Source organism: Sebastes fasciatus, chromosome 13, assembly GCF_043250625.1.
Source record: "Sebastes fasciatus isolate fSebFas1 chromosome 13, fSebFas1.pri, whole genome shotgun sequence".
NCBI lineage: Eukaryota > Metazoa > Chordata > Actinopteri > Perciformes > Sebastidae > Sebastes > Sebastes fasciatus.
Window position 1 is genome coordinate 17,406,593 of NC_133807.1, and position 27,993 is coordinate 17,434,585.

At 40.3% G+C, this 27,993-nt stretch overlaps 1 protein-coding gene and 1 long non-coding RNA gene across 4 annotated transcripts in view; one reads left to right on the top strand and one right to left on the bottom strand.

Annotated features, from left to right (window-relative positions):
• Positions 1-26,566, top strand: part of grin2ca (glutamate receptor, ionotropic, N-methyl D-aspartate 2Ca) — an 89,906-nt gene extending 63,340 nt beyond the window's left edge. For both annotated transcript variants that reach the window (XM_074655852.1, XM_074655851.1), the window contains exons 6-13: positions 8,744-8,912; positions 11,543-11,696; positions 12,548-12,673; positions 14,822-15,051; positions 17,809-17,969; positions 18,089-18,276; positions 20,265-20,497; positions 22,665-26,566. In XM_074655852.1, the coding sequence (XP_074511953.1) occupies positions 8,744-8,912; positions 11,543-11,696; positions 12,548-12,673; positions 14,822-15,051; positions 17,809-17,969; positions 18,089-18,276; positions 20,265-20,497; positions 22,665-24,287 (2,884 nt within the window). In that variant the 3' untranslated portion in view covers positions 24,288-26,566. The remainder of the gene's footprint in view (positions 1-8,743; positions 8,913-11,542; positions 11,697-12,547; positions 12,674-14,821; positions 15,052-17,808; positions 17,970-18,088; positions 18,277-20,264; positions 20,498-22,664) is intronic.
• The window catches only part of LOC141780580 (uncharacterized), a 148,990-nt gene extending 121,107 nt beyond the window's left edge, over positions 1-27,883 (bottom strand). For both annotated transcript variants that reach the window (XR_012596702.1, XR_012596703.1), the window contains exons 1-2: positions 27,782-27,883; positions 26,837-26,876 (exon numbers count right to left, since the gene is read on the bottom strand). This is a non-coding gene — a long non-coding RNA (uncharacterized LOC141780580). The remainder of the gene's footprint in view (positions 1-26,836; positions 26,877-27,781) is intronic.
• Positions 27,884-27,993: the final 110 nt, after the last annotated feature.

Here is a 27,993-nt window from a genome sequence, read left to right on the forward strand (position 1 = left end):
GATGAGGATCGCGTCCCTTCAGTGTTATGGAGGACTGTAGTGCTTTATCGCTCATGCTGACCAAATCATCCTGCCAGTATAAAAAGTGCATAACTCCCCTTTGTTGGACAATTGCACATTTTCATAGAACGGCAAAAAAAAAAAAAATCATAGAAAGAAGCAGATAAAGTCAATAAGAAGTTCAATGAAGCAATCTGCACTTTGGTCAGCGGAAGGAGAAACATTGACCAATGAAGGGTGAAGAGGTAGATGCTTCTCCTCCACACTTCCAATAGTCAACGTGAAGATAGAGAACATTGTGAGACTATAGGGCTGCATCTATAGATTACATGCATTAATTATCAATCTGTGGTAGCGCTGCATTATTAATCGAATATTAATCACGTTCACGATGTTGGTTTCCCACCATTAAATTAACATGGTGAACACGGTATTGACGTTTAAAATGCGTATACTCTGCTCATAAAAACATTCCACCCCATATCACCTCAAGCGCACCCTGCAGCGGCAAACTGTAAATTTCTTGAATGTTGCAGCTGCAGTCCAGAGTAGAAGAGTAATATTACCCGTTTTGCCCGTCTGCTCTCTCTGTTATGTAATGGAGAGCAGACGGGCAAAACCAAAATGCACTGAATTCAGGTGAAGAAGAACTTTATTTTGTTTTATTTTGATTGCGAAGATTTGTACATTAGCAGGAATGTAGCACAACGTGAAAGGGAAAGCAGTGCTCTGTTTATTTAAATGGGAAAGTGCAATAAAACTATTTTGTCCCTAAAATTTATGAATAATTGTGATAAATAATTGTGACCTCAATATTGATAAAAAAATAATTGTGATTATCATTTTGGCCATAATTGTGCAACCCTAATCTGTGGATTGTTTTTATGATTATTTGATTATTTATTTAGTCTGTAAAATGACAGAAAATAGTGACAATGCCCATTATAACCTCCCAAAGTGGCGTTTTTAAATTGCTTATTTTGTCCTAACAACAGTCCAAAACCCCAAAATATGCAATTTACAAATGATATAAAACAAAGAAAAGCAGCAAAACCTCCCATTTGAGAAGCTGGAACCAGATAATTTTGGCCATTTTTCTTGGATTAGTGACCTAAATAACTAATAAGTAATCTAAATTCTTGTTAATAAACGTTGACGGATGTTAATACTTTAACGCTGATTGAGACATTTTTAAAACTACAGTTTGACTGATACTGGATATTTTAGGCCGATAGGATATTGATATCTAGGGTTTTAAAAATGTGGTAATATAATACAATATTCATTTTTTTACATAAATACACAACATGAACAAATATTTTTGTTAAGGAACCCTCAACTTTGGATATTAAAGAATAAGCAGGACATTCTAGAGTTGAGAAATGCACTTGTCGGTGCTCTCAAGTGGATAAACTATGAAATGTCAACACTTTTTCCAAGTTACATCAAACATATCTTTGGTATTTCCGAAGAGCAATTTCTTGTTACGATGTGTGCCGATACTGGGGGCTGTCCTCGACTAAAGAAATTTCTAGTCGGCTAACACTTGTACGATTTTGTTGACTTATTGATCAGTTGAATTAATCGACAGATCTGTAAAACTGAGTTTCTCCACAAAGAATCACACAAAAGCACCACTTTAAATCTTGTGCTTACCAGAGATTTGATCATAAGTTTCTTGGAATAAATCATTCAGCATGAAAAAAAATCATTAAAAAATGACTAATTGACTAAAGAAATCTTAGTCGACTGAGACCGAAACGACCAACCAGCTGAATAATCGACTAAGAGGGGGGGCAACCCAACACAAATATTTATATATCTGTGATATCAGCCAGTCAAATTATCAATCGTCCTCTGTTTAAACCCAAGATAGGTACATTGTACCCTAATCCTCACTGCAGGGTCACCTTTCTTTATCTGAATCTCCTTCACACCCTTAAGTTCCCCCAAAGCCCTCAACATGGCCACAACTCAGACCCACATCAGTGCTTTCTAAATGGGGAGTCATTGGTCATGCAGGTTCTCCATTTCAATCCTTCAAGCCCCTTCAATCCCATACATTCGGCCAGCCCGGCAGACCATCTGTGCAGTTCCCTCATTTGTCCTCAGAGAGGCCTGACACAGCTCAGGCTTGGCTAAAGCAGCCCGAAGCAGTTAACACCAGCTCTTCCCTTTGAGTCATACAAGTTCTCCAGTGGGATCAGAAAACTCTCCAGCTCTCTTCTTCACTGCTTTAGTACTGCTGGCAGACTCAGAGATTAATTCAGAGGTAATGCCCTGGTGAAGGGTGGTATTGACCTGGGAAGATAATGTCATCATACATTAACTGCGTTTAATGGGAGAGGCTAGATCATAAGTTGATTTAATTAAAGCTGAGACTGAGTGCAGCGGCAGAAGAGCTCCCCAGAGCAGCAGGACCAAGTACACAGCACCAGAAAGCTGAACTGAGCCACTTCACACAGCAGCATAAATGTTCCCCAAACCTTTTAGCAGGCTACTTCATCATGAATTGATTATCCATCAGGCCTACAGGGGACAGGCCTCGGGGGCCCAAGGGGTCTGTTGGCCTTTTGTCAGGGTCGTGTCTAGATGGCAAACCTCCATTTGTGAAACTCTGGCGAGATGGTTGAAGTTGGGCATTGACCTTGAATGGGTAGGGTTAGGATAGGTCGTCGGGCAGGTGACCAACTGGACACGACCCTTTCTGCCTGTGTGTGAGGTGACTTTCTCGTTGCAAAATGAAAGCCCCAAAAGTGAAAAACGGACAGATACAAGCCAATATGACCCCTTCAATGGAGTGTTTTGAATGTGAGTGGATTTTTGGGTTTGGTTCAGTATTAACTAGGGCTTTCAATCGATTGAAATACTTAATCGCGATTAATCGCTAATTAATCACACATTTTTTATCTGTTCAAAATGTACCTTAAAGGGAGATTTGTCAAGTATTTAATACTCTTATCAACATGGGAGTGGGCAAATATGCTGCTTTATGCAAATGTATGTATATATTTATTATTATAAATCAATTAACAACACAAAACAATGACAAATATTGTCCAGAAAACCCTCACAGGTACTGCATTTAGCATAGAAATATGCTCAAATCATAACATGGTAAACTCAAGCCCAACAGGCAACAACAGCTGTCAGTGTGTCAGTATGCTGACTTGACTATGACTTGCCCCAAACTGCATGTGATTATCATAAAGTGGGCATGTCTGTAAAGGGGAGACTCGTGGGTACCCATAGAACCCATTTTCATTCACATATCTTGAGGTCAGAGGTCAAGGGACCCCTTTGAAAATGGCCATGACAGTTTTTCCTCGCCAAAATTTAGCATAAGTTTGGAGCGTTATTTAACCTCCTTCCCGACAAGCTGGTACGACATGGTTGGTACCGATGGATTCCTTGTTAAGGAGGTGATTACTTAAAGAGCCTCTCAGTGACAGTGTTGTCTTTCTTGTCACCCTCAGCTACACAGATGGCCACGGACAGTGACACACACACACACACACTGAAATAACATACTTCTGCCTGTCACCATCCATACAGCAGCTTCCAAACATGACTCTAAGAATGTCCACACTTTGAATAAATAACCTCACACACACATTTGCAATAATTCCCAAAGACCCATTTTAATGCAACTGGCAGCCAACTTAAAGCCCAGCCTTGAACCCTGGCAGCTGGTGAGACGGGGGATGTTGGGACCACTGTGTTTACTCGCGGTCTGCTGTGGCAGCCTTGTTTTCCTCTAAAGTGTCCATTTGTTTCGGTTTGTTGTGGCTGGGCTCTGCCTGTTCGTCTCATTGCCTCCTGGTCCTGATGTGTGGGTGCAGAGTCCATTAGACTGAAGGTCTGGGGGAGGTTAGGGGTGACGTGTCATTAGTGCTCTCTGCATTGCGCTCATGGCTCACTGGTTCGCTGCCGCATCATCTCTCACTGCTGACCACCTTATGCGCTATAGAGGTGTGTCTGTTTTGGTTTCTCTGAAAGCAAATCAAGGTTTAATGGCGGACCATAACCTCTCTGTGGATACATAAAAACAGAGAAGATGGACTGTTGAGTTTGTCTAAAATCATCCTGCCAGGCTGAAGGAGAGGCAGCCACTCTGACACCCCCCATTTATACAAAACTCAGCCTCACCACACAATGGCCTCTTCAAGGTGCAGTGGCCTTGTTTAACTATGACTAATGATTGCACTACGATTACTCTCATGTTTCTGAATCAATTATTGCTCGCAAAGTAGAAACGTGATGTTAAAGGTCATTTAGAACTTTACACAAAATGTGTATCTTGTCACACAAAAAAACTTAAATTATAACTTATAATTCTTAGATCACTGCAGACTTTCACAAGCAACCAAAATCTCTGATTTAATGCCTCAAATTTACTTTAATTTGCAAAATTGTTAAATTGCAAATAAACATCAAATTAGGGCCCTTTTCCACTGGACAAAAAACCCACTAACATCTGTTACAATCAGTATTCATTCCCTGGACAAATGACTCTGCAGTAGTCACAGGTTTTCATTGGCTCCAGCTCCAATTGGCAGTGACACACTAATTCTCATCCCTTTTCCGGTGCTTTCTTTGTCACCTCATTAACAAATTCCCTCCGTCCAAGCAGCGCTTGAACATCGTTCCAAATTAGTCGGGACCGAGTTTGAAGAGAGAGTAACAGATATTAAAAAGAAGCAACCACCGTAGCATTTTCACTGTTTACAAACCCTGTTTGGAAGCGCGTTTGTGACTTCAAAACTGACACCAATAAAAAATAAAAAATAAAGGCATACTCGTCTACTGGCAATGGGAAAGGAGTCTATTGCCTATTTTTTTTTTAAAAACAGTATATACACACTAATTTTGGTGGAAAAGGGATATTAGTTTTCAAGCCCGACCCAGAAGAAGTCATCTCAAAAGACAAAAAAATATGTCATGTAGTCTGGTGTCTGCATGAATTTGAATTTGGGTTTCACATTTGTCAGTCTCGCAAAAGGACCCTGTTCATTATAGAACCGACGGTGCCGTGGGAGGATGCAGTCAGTGAAGCGTACAAACGCAAAAAATCTGAAGTGCTCTGACCTAGCAACTGAAGCAGGACAAATCGGCTGGAGAACACGGGTGCTCCCAGTGGAGGTCGGCTGCAGGCGGTTTTGTGGCCATGTCAACCACCACGCTGCTGAAAGGGATGGGAGCCCCTCCGACAGGCCGTCAAGTCACTGACAGAGGCTGCCAAGCGAAGCCTCAACTGGCTCTGGCTGAAAAGAAAGGATAAGAACTGGGCGGGTAAGATGACCGTCATCCACCAGGATGGATAAACGCGGAGGGCGGTGCATCTGGGACACCAGGTGTCACCTTTGAGCCCTCTGGAGGTGTTGTGGGTCTAACAACGAAACACCAAGAAAGGAGGGTACCCACCTGAAGACCCCAGTAAAGTTATTAACCCCCTATACCAAACACAAGGAACGATTGCTGCTTACAATACAGGACTGTAAAAAGTCCTATGAGTTCAAATGTTAGGAAACAAATTCAGTTATTTGCCCCTTAAAGACACTTATTTACGCACATTACACCTTAATGTTAAGTAGTAAAAGTGAAAGGAATAAGTCAACACAAAACAAACTTACAAATATGATGCCAGGCTCTCGGGTAATTAATCTGTCTATTACTATTAGTCTATAAATAGTGAGGAAAAAAACGCTTGTTTTGTCTGACCAGCATTTCAAAAAATGCTTTTCCTCTCTAAATCAGAGCAGAGTACAGGATGTTTTACACAGCATTAGACTACACTCAGTGTTTCCTGCCCTCTTCATGACTCACATCACTGGCGTCATCCTGTTAGTGTGAAACTGAAGGACATTTTCATCCCCACGTTCCTGGTAATCCTGCTGATAAGTAAGGGGAATTGATTTCAACCCTTACGTCAGCCTCTTTTACTTTGTATGCTGAGCCTCAAACTGTCTGTTTAGCTTGTGCTGCGTGCTCCGTCTGAAGATCAGTAGTGTATGGAAGCGGGCACGCCGTGTCTTTTTTGTCAGGGTCACTCAGGCAGCTTGGCATGTGGTAGGTATTACACAGAAGCGTGTCCTCATTAAAGCGGTTTAGCATACTGTAGTCCACATCACATCCAAGTCTGGGTCAAATGGTTTATATTTGGAAGAGAGGGAAATGTGAGGGAAAAGTCGTTAGTGTGAGTCTATAATGAAATATGTAAAAAGTGCATGTGTAGCATTCGAACAGCAACACAGCAGTAAGAGATTTGCAATAGTAGATAACTACTTTGCTGAGTAAACTGGCAGCCTGACTGTGTTTTATATGCTGTGCCACAAGTTGTGATATGATAATGTGATGGACTGCTGCATGGCACAACACCAGAAGAGGCTGCTGTTATTAGAGCAGTTACAGTCCGAAAGCTCAATGAACATTTATCTTCATCAGTAAAGTGAGTATGCTTACTATCTAGCAAAAGAAGCGACCAATAATCAAATTTAATTTGCTTTATTTACAAAAATTACACCAAGGTGTTTCCATTAAAAAGGCTTAATCAGTAACCAAGTCATTTACTCTTAAGGCTCCATCTTTTCATTTTTACAATTTTTGGCTGGACCACAGTGGGCCAGCCCTACAAACGCAAAAGTCTGTCACTGAGTGATGAGGTTACACGATTGGTCGGCCGAGTCTTGGAGTTTGCTTATTGGCTGTTGGTCTTTCAAAATGAAAAGGCGGGAACAGTCCTTTACGCAAATGAGTCCATCCGGCGCGACATGTCCAGCTCATGAAATTTGGACCAAGCTGTCGAACTAGGCGATCCGAGTTCTAAAATGTAACAAGATTTAGCTGTGGCATAGCCTATTTCTCGCTTAAAATGTTTTCAGAAGTAGATTTTGGTGGATTGTTTAGACGGAATAACAAAGTTTACGAACAGGCCGCCACGTTGTTTCCTGTTTGAAACGGCAAGCAGAAAACCAGGGACCAATCAGATGCATTCCACGAGAGGGTACGTCACTGCTTGAACGGCCAGTTGAGAGGAGCAGCGTGTCCCCTATTGTCCTCGCCGGACCAGGTGGACATGTACCGCTGTATTTAACATTATAGACATGACCACTGACTATTTGTGTAACAATTTAGCCACAAATTCACAGACTGACCAAACACGTTCCAGACAAACAGAAAAACATCCCATGTTAAAAAAAAAAAAAGCTTTAGATTACATCTGAAGCAGTCAATCGATCAACATGTGTGTCCAGTTTGTGTCGCTCCCAGAGCAAATTAAAAACAGGCGAGAAAGCCGGAAAATTAGTATTGAAAACGTTTCAATTCAGAATTGACGCGTCATCTGATTGGCTCTTCTGATCGGCCTTCATAAGGACCGCCCATCAAACTAAACAAAAAACGGACGATAATGATCGCTGGACAATCGATTTCAGCATTCTTACTAGTTTACATTAAATAAGGTCCACTAAATAAAAATGGAAAACGCAAATGCACTACTCAGAATTACTCAAATGAATAACAATAATAAATGGTTGAACTACATGTTTGCACTGAGCTTTTAATTTGGTAGACATATTGAAGTTGTAACTATCCTTCAAGTAACATTTTGAGACTTGAGGCGATGGCCAAGTTGCCATTATCCAGTCCAAACAACCCAGGAATGAGTTTCACTCCTGTCTGCCATTGTTTGTTTGTGATTAATTTATATCGGATTTGTTTTGGTCCGCCCAGCTGTCCGTCCATCTGGTGGGGCCGTGACATAATGCACAAGCCTGTGGAGTAGCTCCAACTGTCCCTCCTGCACCCCCCTCAATTTCCTGACGTCGGAGCTGCTCCTTTCCTCACCTCCGTCAGCTCCATCACCGGCTTTACATTTAATGCTCAGTCCCTCCTTCCTTCTCAGTCATACATTGTTGTGGAGATCAGTTGTAATGACCATATGTGTGCAGTTACCAAGATAATAGACCGCTGCGAGGTCTTTGTGTTTCAGCATTATTTAACTTTTGAGATCTTTAGTTTATGTGGTTTGTAGTCAGGTTTTGCAGAAAAACAGGTTCATATTTCTCAGTATCAGAAAAAGCAGTGTTTGACCAAAACCGAGGTATTGTGTAAGCACTAGCATTAAAAACTTAGATGATCTGGACTATTAAATCACAACTAATAGAATGATTAGTTATGAATATAGAATAAAATGATTGCCAAAACTATGAAGAAAAGACAGAATTATCCTTTAAATAAGTTATAGTTGTGCTTTAAACTTGTGCTCATTTTGTATATGAATTAGAGGAATATGCATGTTTTGTAAAATAGCAGTGCCTAAACTAAACTACAGTGGACTGTTGCAGGTTATAATTTATCTTTTCTACAGACATCGACCCTTAATATCTAAATATTGATCAATGTTTCATACTGCGCTGGTTTTTCTATTCAAATATGAGCCTTGATTGTATTGGAATTTCCATATTATTCAATTAATGTATTGGATATAATAATTGGTGATTTCCCTTCAATCGATAACGTATAATGAGAGTTTAATAGCATAATCTATAACGATGAGAACTGATCCGTCTAGATCAACAGAAACCTATAATGTAAAGAAGCCACAGAATCAGAGCAGGAAGGACACTGACCTCCACATGAAACCTTGAACAATGAGCTTCCCCCAAAGTGTTTGTTGTTTTTAGTTATCACCAGAGCCATCACATTAATTGTCTCTCTCTCTCTCTCTCTCTTTGTCTTTTAGTATTGTGGGTCACACTGAGCCGTACACTAAACTGTGCTGTAAAGGCTTCTGCATAGACATCCTGAAGAAGTTGTCCCGCACCATAAAGTTTTCCTACGACCTCTACCTGGTCACCAACGGCAAGCACGGCAAGCTGGTCCGCGGCATTTGGAACGGGATGATCGGAGAGGTAAGTTAATTTCACATGACCACAGTCCCACTTCAATCCACAGTGACATCGCCAAGATTAGGAATGAGGTCATTTCTCTGTTAGCTGCTTCTCTGTACTGCAGGAGTGAAATATTCAGTGCCAAGATGCAAAACATACATCTACAATTTCAGGGAAAGAACATTGGGCCTCACGCAAGAACCGCTCGTAAGAACAGATTTGTTCTTAAGTGGCGTGATTGAGGAGAACTTTGAAATGTTAGATTTAGCTCTGTTCCGGCTACTTCGGTGGCCCAACGCTGAATAAGCAGAACTGAATCAGCACAGGAACCTTTATGACTAGCAAACCATGGACAATATGCCTTAAACTGCACTAATGTTGGTTTAAGAGTAGAATATGAAGGGTGGTTCCACTGCCTCTTATGGGAATTGGTCTTTTGGGTACTTCAGGAATTAGAAAGTTTGGGGGCTTCCAACTAGGATTGTGCCGATTGGCGATCGGATCATACTGTATATGGACAACTGAAGGGATGATCGACGATTGTTTTGTCATTGTCACTGTTAGATGTTATAAAAATGATCTCTACTGAGCATTTAGAAGGGTTTCTAGTGGAGTGGCATGTCCGCCCGCTGAGCTCTGATAATCAGCACAAGTGAACTTTAAATCCTTAATTACAAACCAGTTTGCCAGTGACATAACTCTCCCCACCCCCTCCTACTCCTACCACGATTGGGCGATATGAAAATAGAAACCATCGGCCAACCCTAAAGAGATGAGAGAAGAGAAGAATGGTGATACATCCAGACTTTTCTACACTCGCATCACTCCTTAGACCCTTCCTGCCTAGCAGACATCCACACCTTTCAAACTCCTTATAGAGTGTAACCTGGTTATAATGGAGGCTACTTGGTTATTTAGGTTGGAGTAAGATCACTGATGTATTTTTCTTTTGTCTTCTTTTTATATCTCATTATGTTAAGGTAACAAATATCCATTGTATTAGGATAAATTGTAAAGCCTAGAGGGGAGGTTTTACTATAAGCCCTTTGGAGTTTCTTACCTCTGCTCCACAATCCATGCTGTTTGTTATATAATTTTGTTTTTTATCACTTCCTTTGTGTTAATACACTAAACTAATTATGGTTTATTCCAAAAAAAAAAACTTGAGGTCTGGTATGTGTGTTAATCGTTGGTTGTTGCAGCGAGATGTTTTATTCCCCGCCCTAACTTTATTCTTCCATCTAGGTAAAAAAAGCAGAAATTGTCAAAATTTGACGTGAATTAGGAGCAGAAAGGAAATCTTTTTATGTAAGACACATCATCATCGAGCCTTGGAACCAGTTTAAAGTACCTTAGCAACATATCACTCCCAAAAAACTACAATATTCAGGACATGTACAGAAATATCATAGTACAAACTTAGGGAAAGAGAAGACCATATATACACAAATATCCACTCATTTAATCCCCTAACTATGAGAGTCATTTTGACGCTGTGATTAGCAACTCTAATTATTGGATCTTTCATCATTTCGAAAATTATTTTATCATTTTATCAATGCTCAAAAACCTCAAAAAGGCATGTTTAAACACAAATCTTTAACTTAACTTTGATTTTTTTGTTTATTACTTTTGTATGCGATCAGAGTAAAACCCACTGATTGACCCATTGTGGTATTAAGTTTAAAAAACAATCATGAAAGTAAATTTTCTTTGATTATGAGCAAAACATTGCGTGTGCCAACGACAGAAAAGAGTGAAATCAGAGTGAAAGCCTCAGACAAAAGACTGTTTTGCTTCGGTTAAAAAAAAAAAAAAAAGCAATTTTGAAGTCAAGAGTAAATGAATTGGTACGAAGGTCACTGTGCTGGGTGAGGGAGAGACTGTTGTACAGAAAGGAGGAGTAGGTGTCCTTGTGAATAATCACTGCAGCCGGAGTCATCTAGCCGGCCCTCGTCTTGAGGAGTTAGAGGATACATCATTAGATGGCCTGTTTTTCCACTGTTTTCAAAAACAGGAAGGCTATTGTGCTCAATGAGGCATTGCCCTCCATAGGACAACTAATGGCTTGTATGAGGCGGAGTGTTGGGACTGTAAATCTACCAGCTCTCCATCAGTATGATAAACAGTGGTGTGGTATGGCAGTAAAGGCTGGACAAGCAGTCACAGGAGCATTTGAACCGTAGAGAGTTTCAAACATTAGCAAAAAAATAGCATCACTTCCTATTTAGCCAGAGTCCCAGTGACCTTTAGCCTGCAGTGATTAATTCCACTTCCTGCTTGTAATGTTTGTCAGCAGACGCATTATGTAATAGGCATTATGCTGCAATACCTTATAATGCATTAGAGATGGATTACATGGTGGATCATGCTTTACACAATGCATTGGTGGAAAAGGTAAGATAACATTAGGATAGGCTCTTGAAGTTGTGTCTGTCTGGCTGCTGGAAGAGACAGTACATCACCCTCAGGGACAGAGGCCGAGCGTGTTGACTTCAATGATGGATGAGATTTATCTCAAAGTTCAGCGGTGGACGTCCAGTATTATGTCAGATACTGCTAAACAGAGTCAGATTTATTATAACGTCAAACAAACATCCACTCTACATTCACACTTTCACCCACAAAGCATCTCTGTTGACTTCCCTAAGGTGTTCTACAAGCGGGCGGACATGGCCATCGGCTCGCTGACCATAAACGAAGAGCGCTCGGAGATTATTGACTTCTCGGTGCCGTTTGTGGAGACGGGGATCAGCGTGATGGTGGCCAGGAGTAACGGGACTGTCTCACCATCTGCCTTCTTAGGTGAGAAACTCCTCTGTGCTTCCCTGAGGTAATGAAGACATATGGATGTGGATGCTTTTGCCTCTGCTTGAAATGATGTGCTTAATTTAGGTATCGATGGGGCATTGTGGTGGTTCACTGTGATTGCAATGGCACTGGTTCCTTCCCCTCATTTTTTGTGACCTCTGGTTACTCTTTAAACTTGTAATGATTTTAATTAACCAAATATAATTTTTATGCTTATATATTTTGAAAAATTGTCATTTTAATTTGTCTTATCTTATTTAATTATATAATGTATAATATCCACAGTATATATCTATATATTTAATTTTGTATTTTTTTTTATTCTTTCTTTATTATATTTTCTTAAATATTTTAGGGTTATGTGTATCCTTTTTATGGTTAATTATTTTGGAAATGTTTCATAATGTGTAAGTTAATTTGTCTTGTGTGTATGTATATATATTACATTACATTTTTTGTATTTTTTTAATTATTCTTTATATTATACCATATTTTGTATATTATGTGTATATTAATTTCTGGCCAAGGTCAACAGATGAACATTTGTCCTTTATAAAATAAAATGAAAATCAAATAAAAAATATGATGAATATTGTACCTCCAGTACATTGATAATTATATTTAAACAAATTAAACAAAAATAGTGTTATAGGCTTTTCATTTGTAGGATATAATTCAGCTTCCTTTAATGCTGATATGACATAAATTCATGATAGTAGTAGAATCAATTGTCATTGTTTTAGTTTGCCGAGTTTTTCTTCATCGCCACCAACAGGTGAAGTCTGAATGTTGAGTGTCTCAGTGAGCTCTTCTTTCCGCCTGACCTCTGTCATCTGTCCCTGTAGAACCATACAGTCCAGCGGTCTGGGTGATGATGTTCGTCATGTGTCTGACTGTCGTGGCCATCACAGTCTTCATTTTTGAATACTGCAGTCCAGTCGGGTACAACCGCAGTCTGGTCAGTGCCAAAGGTGAGTCTCGCCTCCCTCCTTCGTCCATCTGCTGATCCTCTCTTCACAACCACCACAGGGGGTAGAAGATGAGAGTGTGGCTGCTTTATCAGCAATAGTTGTTTGCTTTTTTTAAGTGCAACTAAAAGCACGTACATACCTAGAAACTGCAGAGAGAAACTGTACATGCAGAGTTGATGTCTATAAACTGTAGAGAATCAGTTTTCTTTTTCAGTTTTTTGCTGAAAAACAACAGAAAACGGTCTCTTGAAAAACAAGTCAATATGTTGACCATTCTGTTGCAAGAGGACACTACAGGTGGCAGTACATGAGATCTAAGATGATTCTGGTTTAGTCAGGGGTCTATGTGAAAGTACAGTGAGCTCAACATTTAGGTCTACCCTCTTCCAACAACCCTAACCTTCCATATTTTCAGAAACTGCATCATCATCAGTACGTAAATTGTAGAGAATAGTGCACTGGAAAAGATAGAATACAACATACTGTATGTTTCCATTTGGGGTTTTAACTTTTATTTTGAAAATCCAGCAGTTAAGATGCATTTTCAAACATTAAAACAAAAAGGATAATTTTTCTTTTTACTTTTGCCATAATGCTGAAAAAAACGGATTTTCATATGCTTTAGTGAATTATTTCAGTATTGGCATCCCTGAACTTCCACATACAGAAGTGACAGAGTCTAGAGAGGATTTAGAGAACATGTGAAATCCAAGCCACATATTGGAACAATGCCAGGAAAATTGAGATACTGCAGTTTCATTTCAGAGCCATGTGGTCTATAAAACATCTTATAATGAATGAAGAAAGGCCAAAGGGGCTACGCTCATGGCGTGGCTTCTCATCTCTGTATGTATTTTAGGGTGTTTTGCATTCAAGATGGCAAAATTTATAGCAATGTCAAAACGGTGACGTTCTCGTTGCATAACATCAACATCAAACCGATTTTATACATTTTAGTCTAGACATGTAACTGAGTTATCTTTCAGACATCCATACAAGACAGCTGCTTCACTGCTGTTGTGTGTTATTGTCTTCCATAAGTCAGTCTGCTGACATTTGATTTCAAGTTTAGGATGTAAGATTTCTTTATCGTAATGGCAACAGACAGATTCCCATTTGCATTCAAGTACTACAACAATAACACCTGCATACACAGTGGTGCGGACATAAAACCCAATCCAGCTTCTGTCAAAAATGAAACAGCTTGACTTGTGGACAGAGCAACACACAACACTGGTACTCAGAAAGACACCTCAGTTCAGTCAAAACTCAGTCACGTATTTAAACTGAAATGTTTAGAATATACCTACAAATACAGATTTGGTGTTAAGCAAATCGCATGTTTTTCTTCTATTTCATTTACAATAGAGAACAGTCTAAACTAAAAGGAGTGTAAATAAGCCGATTCAAGAGACTGTCCTTTGATCATTTGTTCAAGCTACATTTAGGCAATGTTTCCTAACAAGGGAGCTTTTGCACTCATACAAATAGTAACAGTAGTATGATGTTACACTGCAAAAAACCTGGATGGATCAGCATACAGAGCATGTGAGATCTTCACAAGCGAGCACAGGTAGCATCGGCTGTTTTTCCTCAAACCTTAGAAACCAAGAAGTTTTACTTGTCTAAAGTTGCCCATGGAGGAAGCACATCAAAATACACTTGAGTTTAGAGCTGCAGCGATTAACCACTTAGTTGTCAACTATAAAAACAAACTATTCAAATGCAACTATTTTGATAACCGCTTAATTGATTTCGGTAAACATTTTCTGATTCTAGCTTCTTAAATGTGAATATTTTCTGGTTTCTTTACTCCTCTATGACAGTAAACTGAATATCTTTGAGTTGTGGATAAAACAAGACATTTGAGGACGTAATCTTGGGCTTTGGGAAACACTGATCAACATTTTTCACCATTTTATCGACCAAAAATCAAATCGATTAATCGAGAAAATATTCGCCAGATTAATCAACAATGAAAATAATTGTTAGTTGCGGCCCTGCTTGAGTTATTTTTGGAAAGGTCATATGGTCCATACTCTTATTTTGTCGTTTTGGTAGCATAGCCATTGTACAGTGATGCTTGTATGTCCTCCAACATTGTCCACTGTGAATCGACTGATACTGAGTCCTGTCCATCCTCCCCAGATCCCGGAGGCCCCACCTTCACTATCGGGAAGTCCGTGTGGCTGCTGTGGGGAATCGTCTTCAACAACTCTGTCCCCATTGAGAACCCAAAGGGCACCACCAGTAAGATCATGGTCCTGGTCTGGGCTTTCTTTGCTGTCATCTTCCTGGCTTCCTACACAGCCAACCTGGCAGCCTTCATGATCCAGGAGCAATACATCGACACGGTCTCTGGACTGAGTGACAAAAAGGTACGGCGCTCTGTCATTGTCATTGACAGTCCTGTGTGTGTTGTCAGGCGTGTTGTTGTGTTTGATGTACAGCTTAGGAAAAACACAAAGTGGTCTATTTTGGGTGTGTAAACAGTGTGAGGTAGAGCTACGATAGGCAAATATCCAGAAGTGTCAATGTCATGGCTGTGACTTTTCCCTTTCCCCGCAAAATATAAAAGGGTTCATAGAGTAAGTGGTGAAATTGAATTACATCCCGGGATTCTTTAGATGAGGTTGTCTGTGAAAAGCCTATGAAATGTAATACATAAGTGGATTTTCTGGTCGGACGGTGATTATAAATTTTGGTATTATCTCATGCATATTTGTCTGGCCTGAGGATGTGTTTTATAGGAGTATTGACAAGGAAATCCATGTTAAACCGCCAACACAATAAATGCTTTCTAGACTCTTTGCTCGCAGGCAACTGAAGGGATTAAAGAGGCATCTGAGGAAAAGACCAAGCTGTCCACTGCTCATTACGATTCTGGCAAAGTCATTTACAATTCTCGTCTCATTATACATTAACTCGGCTATGCAGAGAAAGAAACAGAGCCATTTTGACAGCGAGTCCATAGATTATTGAACAGCAGTCGGCATGGCATCGTGGAGGGAATGCAGGGTTGTACTGCTGTTTGTCCAGCTGTGCAGAACCCTTCAGGTTAAGTAAATGTAAATGAGGTACAAGAGGAAGCCACAGAGAGTGACCTTGTATCAGAGGAGGTGGTGATGAAGACGCGCAGGACGGCTTTAAGGACACTGCGCTGTGGTTAAGGCAGATGATTACCTCATCCCTACAGAACAGACACTTCACTTATAAGCCCTTCTGATTGGGTAACTCATCATGTTAACTCTGACATCGCCCAACCTCTTTCAATCCACCATTCGGGTCCGACGCGCTACATCTCTGTCCTATGTAGTGCAGTGAGGTGTATGCAGAAAATGTCATGATATAGCAACATAGCTTCACAGTAGGCTACATGGAGGTCAAACACTTTAAGCAGCCATGTTTATGTTGTTTAAAGTGTTTGAAAGACATCTTGTGGTCTTGCAAATAATCAGTTCCTTCTCAGACGTCAAGGTCATAGTAGTAGAATGTTGTTGTAGCACTGCAAAAGCTGTTAGATGGGAGGTTGTAGCACGTGTTTGGTTGTACTGTGTAAGAGACTTTGACACCACAGACCATGACTTACATCCTGTTTCCTACCAACAATCAGCATAACACAATCTGTCCCTAACCCTAACCAAGTACTTTTGGTTGCCTGACACCAACCTTAACCACAGAGGTGGATGATCAAGAAGCGCTCATATACTGTACTTAGGGATGGGAATCGAGAATCAGTTCCTGTTGGGTACCGGTTCCTTGGAATCGCATGCCACTACGACTATCAATTCCTCCTGTTGATGCTTTCCGACAGATGCACATGCACAATGACGTAACATCGTATGCAAGCTGTATCATATTTTAGTTTGTTTGTGATCCGAGCCGTGGCGTAGAAAATCTGAACACTTGGTTCAGTTAACGAGACAGTTATACAATTGTTTCAGTCACAGAGGGACACAGTTGTCACAGCGATATAAAATAGATATTAGGGAGGGAAATGTTTAACTTCCTAACACTAGCTCTAAGCAGCTTATAATATATAATCAAAACTATTAATGCCAAGATTTTTTAATCAAAGCAAATATTTAAATAAAAATACAATAATTTATTTCCTAATCATATGAATGGTGTGTTTTTATGTAAATAACCACTATAAATGTCAATAACAAGGTAAAACATTTAGAATTTTTGACAGTTTACACTGACTTCAGGGAGGCTGAAATTATTTTTTGGGATAGTGAAAATCTGTCTGTAGTCTTGCTTTCATTTGGTATTTTGGCCGTTGTCATCTTGATTTTTCGCAACCAGAAGTGACACAAGAGGGTGGAGCTAAACTGAACACTGAAGAAGAAATTTCTAGGCGACCAAAATGTTAAATTAACTTTCAAGAACTGAAAACACACTGTGAAAGGGTTAAAGTTACAAGACGAAAACACGGACAACTCCCAGACCGGACAACGCCGTGGTTAGCAACCCATCACACATATATAAACTTGACCTCGAGAGATTGCTCAAGGTTTGATTGCAGAAGAAGTTTGGTTCATTTTCAAGATGTCTAGAGATAATATTACCCCTTTTTCTCATACATAAACTTTAGCTCAAATTGTCCCTCTGCTAATGAACTGAGAACATATTTGCATAAGGTTAATGAAAAAGTGCAATTTTGTCGATTGCATTTCCACCCCGTCTCACTCTCTGTCCTCACAGCTAATTAAATGCATATAGAATTCCCAAAAGCAAAAGGATAAAATGATAATTTCTTACTGCAGACAAGGATATTTGGAGTCCTTTGGACACAGCGTCTGACTGTTTGGTCTTTGAATTGTAGAGCTCGATGTGTAAATTAATAGAGCAAGAGGCCAGCAGGATAACTAGCAGACAAGCACTTGGGAGTTGAGCAGAAATCACAAAAATGCCAAGTTGGTGAATGTCATTGTATTAATATCTCAGAGCTTTTTATCTGGACCTTACAGCTTGTACGGTGCTACTAAATGACAGAAAAGTGCACGGTAATGAAGTCACGAAAACAACCAACTGGGTGATGGTTCAAACTGAATGTGATTATATATTCAATCCATCAATATCACAGATCATTTTTTTGTCATTATCAATCCTTATTCTACCTCTCTCGGCAGTTTCAAAAGCCACAGGAGCAGTACCCTCCGTTCCGCTTTGGTACGGTCCCAAATGGCAGCACCGAGCGCAACATAAGGAGTAACTACCCCGAGATGCACTCCCACATGGTCAAATACAACCAGAAGGGAGTAGAGGATGCCCTTAACAGCCTCAAAACAGGGTAGGTGTCAGCCAAGGCTCGTAAAAAATATATTTACAGAGGAACTGCAAGCCAAAGCGGAGCCAAATAGTTATATAACGGCCATTTGAGTAAATCTCCTTTTGTCTTTACCCTGCTAGGAAACTGGATGCCTTTATCTATGATGCTGCTGTGCTGAATTACATGGCTGGCAAAGATGAGGGCTGCAAGCTGGTGACCATTGGCAGTGGGAAAGTGTTTGCCACCACTGGTTATGGCATCGCCCTGCAGAAGGATTCCCGCTGGAAACGACCCATCGACCTGGCCCTGCTCCAGTTCCTGGCTGATGGTAAATTCTTCATATATATATATATATATATATAAACACAATAGATGCTGAGTTTCACAGATTATTGCCAGTAATGCTATTATAACTGGATTTGCACTTTGTCCATAAACTTGAATAATTGGATAGGAAGAGACAAAATATTACTGTTGTAAAACGTGTCCCAATGAGAGACGCATCATAAATGCATGTCAATAAAACCAAGTTTCAAGAGGCGATTTAAAATGTGACACTTATTCTGCTAACCTAAGCTCCTCGGGCGAGTTATTTCGAAGCCTCGGGCAAAAGCCTGGTCACCTTTGGCAGAAAATATGCAATACATGGTAAGAGGAATAATACAGCACATTGCATAATATGACAAATTGATTGGCCACACACAAAATGCTGTGATATTATTACTTAGCAGCAAAATCGTGTGATTTAGACTGTAACCTATTTTATATTTGGTGACAAAGATTAAGACACCGACTGGAATAAAACACAAAAAACTAAAATAGGGAAAATATTTAGTATTCACCGGGGGACATCCAGTGATTTAACAACTTGGCAGATCATCAGTAGTTTTATGCTCCTGTGTAAGACTGCCATGTTTGTTTTTGGCAAAGTAAAAATGAAGATGGGAAAGCAGAAAAACAACAAAGTCTCCTAGAAATTACCTTTGTGGGTGGATGGCTGTACAAAGCAGAGGACTTCCTCATCAATACCAGGGTCACTGCAGACATTTTCTGTATTAAACCGAGATCATGATCTTTCCCTTAAACCAGGTAAACTTAAACCAAATGCTGTCACTACCTAAATATAACCATAAAAAAGCTTAACAACGCTTTAGTTACTACAAGCAAATATTGTATTGCAAGATTGGATATTTGGGTTGAAAACAAATGAAATATGTTTTCACTGAGATACGTTCAGTATCAGCAATTTTGCAACTCTCCAGATACGTTAATTAAGAACATTTCCTCGTTATGTTAGTAGAATACATAACCCGGACAACGTTACATTTCCTCCAAAACAGTTGGTTCATAAAGTTGTTTTGTTCAGACTTGTCTATTGTTTTAAGGGGTCACAAGCTGAAAAGATGGGAACCGTTACCTTATACTATTTTTTACGTGCAAATTTCTAACAGCCATTATCTGCTTTTCTTCTTTGAGAAGAACAACTGCTGTCTACTTAAAAAATAATAAATCAGGATAAGGGATGTCTCAAGACCAGAAATGTAGTGGTTCACACCAATACCACTGAAATTCCATGATTCCCGATAACCAATTCGATACCACAGTAAAAAACAAAAACAAAACAATATATCCCATGTATTAACTTCAACATACCTTCCTTTATTACTGTTTGCATACTGTTGCAAATTTATTATTAATCCCAGATGATCCGCCTCAAGTTTCTCGCCAAAAGCTAAATTTTACAAGAGTGCATTTGAACACATCATAACGTTATAATTTACCTTCGCCCAATACTCCTATTTACTCAATACGCATCATAATGTAATTCAATACAACCTCCGTTAGCGTTAGCGATTAGTTCCGTTATTTAGCCAAAAAGGACTGTGCTGCCCATCGGCTGCTAACAGCTAACGTCAACTAGCTCTCCTCCTGCCGATTTCAACTCGGATTTGATGTTCACAATTTAGCATTATCAGGGAAATTTTCAATTGTCCCCGGGACGACGTTAGTCTCGAGCCTTGCTGGTACCTGCCGTGCTGTAAAAAAAACGAGTACCATCACGTTTTCAGAATTTTGGCATTGACTTATCAGTTCTCGTGACATCGCTAGTCAGGGATTGGTTCTGGATTCATTGAATCCCAAACAGATGAACTGTATAGCCTTATGCAGTCGTACCTAATGTTCTGGTTATTTGAGAGATTTCCCATGCAGATGCATTTTATGAGATGCTGGAGGGTGATTCATTACTCACTCAAAGCCCCCAAATAATACTTGAGTTATACAAACAAGTCTGTATTCTGTGCTCCTCACTCACAGGTGACACACAAAAGCTGCAGACCGTCTGGCTCACAGGCATCTGCCGTAATGAGAAGAAAGAGGTGATGAGCAGTAAGCTGGACATTGACAACATGGCGGGGGTCTTCTACATGCTGCTGGTGGCCATGGGCCTGAGCCTGCTGGTTTTCGCTTGGGAACATCTGCTCTACTGGAAACTACGACATTCAGTCCGCAAGTCGGAGCACCTGGACTTTCTCCTAGCTATCAGCAGAGTAAGTCAGTCTTATATATAAAATACTGCACTCATATAACTACAAGTAAGGGATACTGTATAGCAAGCTGGTCATTGTTGTGAACTAAACATGCATCGCCCTGAAAGGGTTTATTTCACAACAATGACCCGCTAGCTGTACATTATCCCGCTTATTAAACGTACATTTTGTACTTCAATAAGTACAAAAAAAACAATAATTTGACATAAAATTGGTCTGCCATAGTGTGACATTAGAACTGCCTCCATAGCAACAGTCTGTTATACCCAGCAACGGCCTGCTATAAAGAAATAACAGACCGTAGAACAACATGATTGACCAATCAGAATCGAGTATTCAACAAAGCTGTGTAAACATATGTTTTATTATCTTCATACAGTTCACATTCAACTATTTGGTCTACGATATTAAAAGAAGTAACTGCAACAACTGCAGTTGTGAAAAGTTTTGTAGTTATCAGTCTAGTGCAAGGATTAGGTCTCATTTTATAGCATCCACTGAGTCGTGTTAAAGTATATTAAATGCCACCCAAGTAACAAAACACTTTTTTGCAGACAGAAGTTGCAGAGAATGTTAATATGTGATGAAAAAAAGCCTGCTGTCGCCTTCTGTGATATCCTTCAAGACATAGGTTTAGGAATATTGGCAATGCAGTAAGTCAAATCAGTACACAGCCTGAATAGGTCAAGGGCAGCAACAATAAAAACAGATAGTAAAATCAAATGAGTTTAAAGCAATAAAAGGACTTCATAGATACTTGCTGGGATATTGTGATGGCCGTGATCCCTGTGAAATTGAATTTAAATTGCCCCATTAAAAAACCTTCATCTGTGTGTCGGCAGTCGTCAGAGGTGAGATTAAGTATTCCAAACAGATACACGATTTGAAAGTAAAATAAAGCCGGTGGAATGAAAACGGAGAAACAAATAGCAAAGTGCATGATCAGCAACTCAGTCACATATGTAGGGGCGTGTTTTTAAAGATCAAGCTGTGAGCAAACAACATTTCAAACACAGCAACAAGAACATGAAACTAGACCTGGGCGATAATTCTATATGATAATTTCTCGTCTTTCAATGGAATCGTATCGTGATGAAATCAGACAATCCACAATTACATCGTCTAAATTGATAACAAATGTCTCAGGAATATCAAACTCCGTTAAATCAAACTATTCTCTTAATGTGATTACTCTGTATTAGTGTGCAGGTATGTAAATATAGTCAGTATATAGCTGGAAATATTTATTTTCTCTAAATGTTAACATGAAACTGTTATGTTCATTTTGCAGTAAAGTTCTTAATTAAATGAGAAAATACTCAGTACTTTCCATGTGTCAAGTTTTTAATTCACACAGGAGTATACACAAATAGGTTTTACCATGTGGATATCTCATATTACGGTTGTAAATCACAGGTTTCATCACGTTAGGATAATATATCGATTCTTTGGACAAGGACACGATATTTGCAGATATCACAAAGTCTGCCACGATACGATTTTGATTCGATTTAATTCAGGGGTCTGCGATTGATATGAGACAATATCATATGTCCATTCAACACAATCAGTTACATTTATGTTACCTCACAAAAAAAAAGCAACTGAAACATGATTTGACATTTTCACAACTGGGCTCTTCCAGAAATTTTAAATGAATAACAATGTATTCTTTTTTAATAAAAAAAGAATAAATGTAAAGTGGGAATTTAAAAATAAAGGTTTATCTTAAAGATTACGATATGTATCGATATTTTCACTTTGCATCGATGAGATAGGATCGTTGATCAGTGAATCGATATATCGATCCAGATCGGTGCATCGTTACACCCCTATTTCATATAGACTATTTATTTATTGAATTATCAGAGAACATGCTATATCGGGATATATATATCATTATCAAGGTATGACACCATCTATATTGGGATAGAAGATTTTGGCCACACCCCCCAGCCCTACATAAAACTACCAAAAACAACAATGAATCTCTTTTTCGCAATGACAACTCATTTGCTCAGTAAGTTAAAAGAAATTTCATAGAAATTGACCAAACTTAATTCAAGGTGACTGTAAAACACGATTGATAACCTCTGGGAGTTTGTTGGTTCATTCTGGTATCTGATGAGGCTTCAAGATCATAATTCACCCTCTCGTCTCTCTTCAGGGCATCTACAGCTGCTTCAATGGAGTAGAGCAAAGTGACCACAACGGCAGCATGCCGAGTCCGGACGTCACCGGCAACTACACACAAGCCAATATGCTAAAGATGCTTCAAACGGCCAAGGACATGGTGTCCTCTGCCAGAGTGGAGAACTCTCTAGACAATGCCACCAAAACAATAGAGAACTGGAGCAGGCGGGGGGGCGACAATGTGCGGGTTGGCCTGCCACCTAGAGTGACGACCACAGACATGGTTCATGGCCGTCTGCCCTATATCTCCAGCATCTCAGACAACCACTCCCCATACCCTCAGAGGGCCCTTACACCCACCTTCCCAATTCATTATGGGGACAGCGCCACCCAGCCCCTCCTGGATAAGCCCCGAGTGGTGACCCGACCCACCCCGCTCCGCTACACGCTGCCCTCCCGCAACAGTCAGCATGTCTTAGAGAGGACTCTGCCCATCTCCAGCCTCAGCAGTCCTCACATCGCCATGAGGGACCCCCTTCCTCCTTCCGGTACTTCTAACCCCCACCACAGCAGCAGGCTGTATGTGGAGAACCAATCCCGGCACCCCACGTCCCCTTTTGTTCCTTACAGGGAGATCCATGTGCCCGATATCTACTTGGAGCACAAAGGACCGCTGAGGAGGAAGCTCAGCTACCCCCCTGACTGTGTGAGCCGGAGGAGACGGTCCCATATCTATACGTTCGATGCTGCAGACCCCAGAGTGAGAGGCGACTACGATGAACCTCGATCCTGCCTTGCTGAGTTGAGGGCCAATCACCTCCTGAACAACCACGCCCCTGCTGCTGCTGCTATGGCCTGCGCTCCAGGACACTACTCGGGCGGCAGCACAAGCTGCAACTCCTGTATGAGGTCCTATCTGGAGCCTGAAATGGAGGAGATACCACTCCTGGGGAAGGACAAACTAAACCGCCGCGCCTCATTCCTCAAAGCCACGTGGGGCAACGACCGGATCCATCAGGTAGACGAAACAAAGCCCTCCACATCCACATCCTCCGCCCGCGTAGACATGCCTGACCTGTTTCCTCGGGTGGTAGTGGCCAACCCAAAGCCCCACAAGCTATACGGCAGTCTGGGGCACAACCTGTCCTGCTATCCCTTGGCTGCTGAGCCTGCCTACTTGGACCCAGCCCACATGGGCTCCTACCCTTACAAGCGGAAGCTCAAGTACTCTGAGTCCACCCGGCTGCCCTCTTACAGGGAAGCCATTCTGCAGAATGCTGCTGCCCTGCGCCGCTCGTCCTCCACGGTGGTGCACAGACACTACTCCACCTACCTGAACTCGTACACAGACTTACCGGTGTATGTGGGGCCATTGGCTCAGGGACCGTCCCAGTTCTACGACAGTTCCAAGGACATGTGCCACGTGTTTCCCTGTACAAGCCACTGCCCGGATAACACGGCAATGCTGCCTCGTATGAGCGACAGGCAAGTGGTTTACCATAACAATATGTTTGGGGCCTACGATGGCACAGGGCAGAGGGAAGACCCGGGCTCTGGGAGCAGAGAGCGGAGGCAGGTGTTGGTGGCGCGCAGAGTCAACAGTCCCTATGTGCCAAAGCCCTGGGGCAGGGTATCCAGTCTGGAGTCTGAGGTCTGAGCCCCTATCCTTACTGGACCTCCACCAGGCTCTCAGACTGAGCCCCGCTAATTAGGGGCATGCCTGGGGGTTCTCCTCCTCAGCCTCTGGTTAAAGCAAAAATTAAACTCTACACCAATAGTGTATTTGAGAGTGCTGACTCTCAATTATCAGTGCAATAATATCTTGGGCAGCGACATGTAAAGGAGAAGACACTGACAAGCAAATAACTGCTGGGACTTTGTAAGCCAAACTTAAAATATTAATAAAAGAAAAGGCAATGTTGAAAAGTATTTAATACATAAGAATTTAACCTGTTGATTGTTATTTAAAGGATTTTTAAATTGCTGTGTTGCTATGTGAAAGATTTCTGGGAGACAATATACTGTAGCCTCTCGATCTAATTAAGACTTGAGACATTTATTTTACTCATTTTTTTTTTTGCAAATCATTGCAGCGCCCACCATTTCAATTGAGAGATGAATTATTAAGATAATTTTGTGATCAAACAACCGACATGTCGTCCGTGAATTTTTCTAAGTCCACGACCTTGGGTGCACGCTTTCTGCTCCGTTGGTCATTCATGTAATTTGACTGGGATTTAAAAAAGGGAAAACCATAAAAAGCATCATGTGTATTACTCATTGTTACACTACCCTTTAATAAAGAACAAGGTCATCTCAAGGGCCTTTTGGAATCATCTGTCATCTCAATCTATATGTTAAACATGCTCTCCCATCGCACAGTGATATAATGAATGTGACTCATATCGTACACACAATCTATCATTTCAATCTGCCAACTTTCAGAGCGGATGATTATGTGAATTCGTTATATGTTCAAAGTTGATATTGAGACCTTTGGTACTACGTGCTCCAACAAAGTGCTTCTAGCCATTAAAAGGAACAGCTTATAGAGAACCGAGATAGATAAATCTGAAGACACCAATTCACTTGACATGCAGCAGGAAGCTAGCACGTGTCAGCCATGCAGCAGACAATTATGAAGCATATTGAAATCACGAAGACACCTTGCTTTGAATCAGACATGCTGGTCTTTTGAAATATAATATGGTGTTGATAAGCAGCAGATGATCATCAGTATGTGGCTATGAGCTTCAGATAGGCAGTGGAGCTGCAGTGTAAACCATAAAACAGAAGCTCCACAGTTTAGTTGCAATTATGATATGATAAACAGTGAATCAAACTGTCACATAAACACACTGATTTGAGTTTAAACTAGGGCTGCATAATTAATCTACTATTAATCGCGATCACGATTTTGGTTTCCCAAAATGAAATGAACATGATCGACTGCGATATTGAAAGTATATTTTGTATGCGCAATGACTTGATACTTTTATATTTGTGCTACAATTGTGTGGTCTGTGCTACAAAACTTTCAATCTCTGTAGCACCAGTGCTATATGTAAAACAAGTTAACGCACAGCCCTGAATAGTCATGTTTCCATCCCTAAAGCAAAAGAACCTCAACCAAAAGACTGGTTATAGCGAGCAAGTGAGCAGTGAGAAGAAACAATAACAAAATCAATCCAACGCGTAACACATAATATTCAACATCAGTGTTCATATTCCATCACTGCACAAACAAAAGCATAGCAGTGTCGAACAAAAAGCAAAAGAAGATTACCGTAGGTCAGCCACCACAAGAAAATAAATTCACGATTAATACCAAATACCACAAATATTGCACATATAAAACAGCAGCACAAGAGCTGAAATTGAAAGCCGTAGAACTGCATTCAGCAACAACAAACATTAACCAGCAGCGTTCGCAGCCATATTTCTGAGCATACAAACATAAACACACAATATGCATACAGACACAAAAATTTGCTTCATACTTGAAAGGGCATTATTATGAAGAGCTGTCCAAATATTACAGGAAATAACTATGTGGCAACAACAACACTGGTGTTTACATCCCTAGAGCCAACATAGAATATTACCCTTAGCCTCAGGGATGGTTACAAAACAACAACAACAAGCTGGAGGGGGATATAATGCAAAACCAATACATCCCATAATACTCACTACTCCAACATCCTTCGTCATAATTGATCACAGCAAAAGCAAGAAAGCATCACAGCCAGAGGAAAATTAGCTCACTCACAAAACAAATCAATTCGGAATTGATAGCACTGCAAATCTGTACATTCATAACAGCAGCAACACAAGAGCAGCAGAAACAGCCAGCAGTCAGCAACGTATTTACAAGCACACCAACATTGACTGAACAGAGACAAAACTGTGTCCTAATTCCATGCTACATAATTGTGTACAGCATGCACTATATACTAATATTGATAGTATATTTTTGACGTTAGCGTACAAGAAAAACATTGGCATTTCAAGATGGCATATATCATGTGTTGTTTATGTATCACTTCCTGATCTCTAAAACATTAAATATTTCTTGTACGCTAACGTCCTTCCTGTGTAGAATATAAACTTTTTAGTATATACTAAAAACCTCCAATGTGCAGTATGGAATTGGGACACAGCTGTGAATTCCCAACAAACATGTTAGCACAAGCAGCAGAGCCTTACCTTGCTGGAGAGAGTCTGTCTGTCTGTCAGGGAGTCGATTCTGGAAAGTACATCCATGATTCCAAGCGACCTGGACAGGAAAGAATAGTAATTAGTAACCGAATATTGTATAAAATAATTATGTGAACTCACCCAACTGTGTTTACATTATTAAAGCCAACATATATCATTGCAAGTGTGTATTCCATTAAATTAATGTGCTGCATTGGTGTATTCTTACAGCGTGTATGACAATATTTTAGCCTTATTCTTTCAGCTGCAACCATGATGGAGTGAAACTTAATTAAAGCAATTCAAAAATACATAAATTAATAATACGTAATACGAGTCGTGCGTTTACAGTTCCCACAGACTGTATTAATTGCCTTGTGTTATTTTGCTACCGATACTTTTATATATGCTGTGGGTGATCATAAGATATGAAAGTAAGCCTGCTTACCGCTTTTAATTATGTTTTAATATTTATTTTTTAATTGCTCCCAAGTCTGTTTCACACCACTGGGGTTGGAGATGCAGCTGGAAGAAGGTTAAATAGTCTTACACGCTATAATTTGCCCAAAGGGAATAATTAAGTATCTTCTATTCTATAAGCAACATATTAATGTAACGGAATACACAAAGTAATTATAGTCACATCTACTCATGCATTTGATGGAACAGTGATATTACAAGTCTCTTCATTTACGCATTCACACATCGGCAATTTTTTTCTTTTGCCAGTTGTCCTTCCTTCATTTGGCAGCTTCAATTGTGTTGCTTTTAGCCTGGATCGTGTGTTTAACTACTTCGTACTTGTCTAATATTATAGTTTGCTCTACCTTTGTAAAATATGCCGCTCTACCGACAGTAGACTTGTCCATGTTTGCGATTGGTCATATGCTGCAATCACCGGCCCTTTAATGTGACGCGCTCACAGACAGATTGGGGAACACTGGGCTGATTTACCGAGTTGATAACCACAGTTGTAGGACCACTTAGCGGGATCTCGGTTGTTAGGGTTAGTGAAGCCAGATAGAAGATACCCTGGGTATGTTGAACTCACTTTGTAGTACAGGCTGGTTACAGTGAGCTAAGAGGAAACAAATCAACAACAGTCTGGATTGCACTGCAAAACCAATTACTTATTACTCAAACATCAGTATCTCTTTTTCATCCCT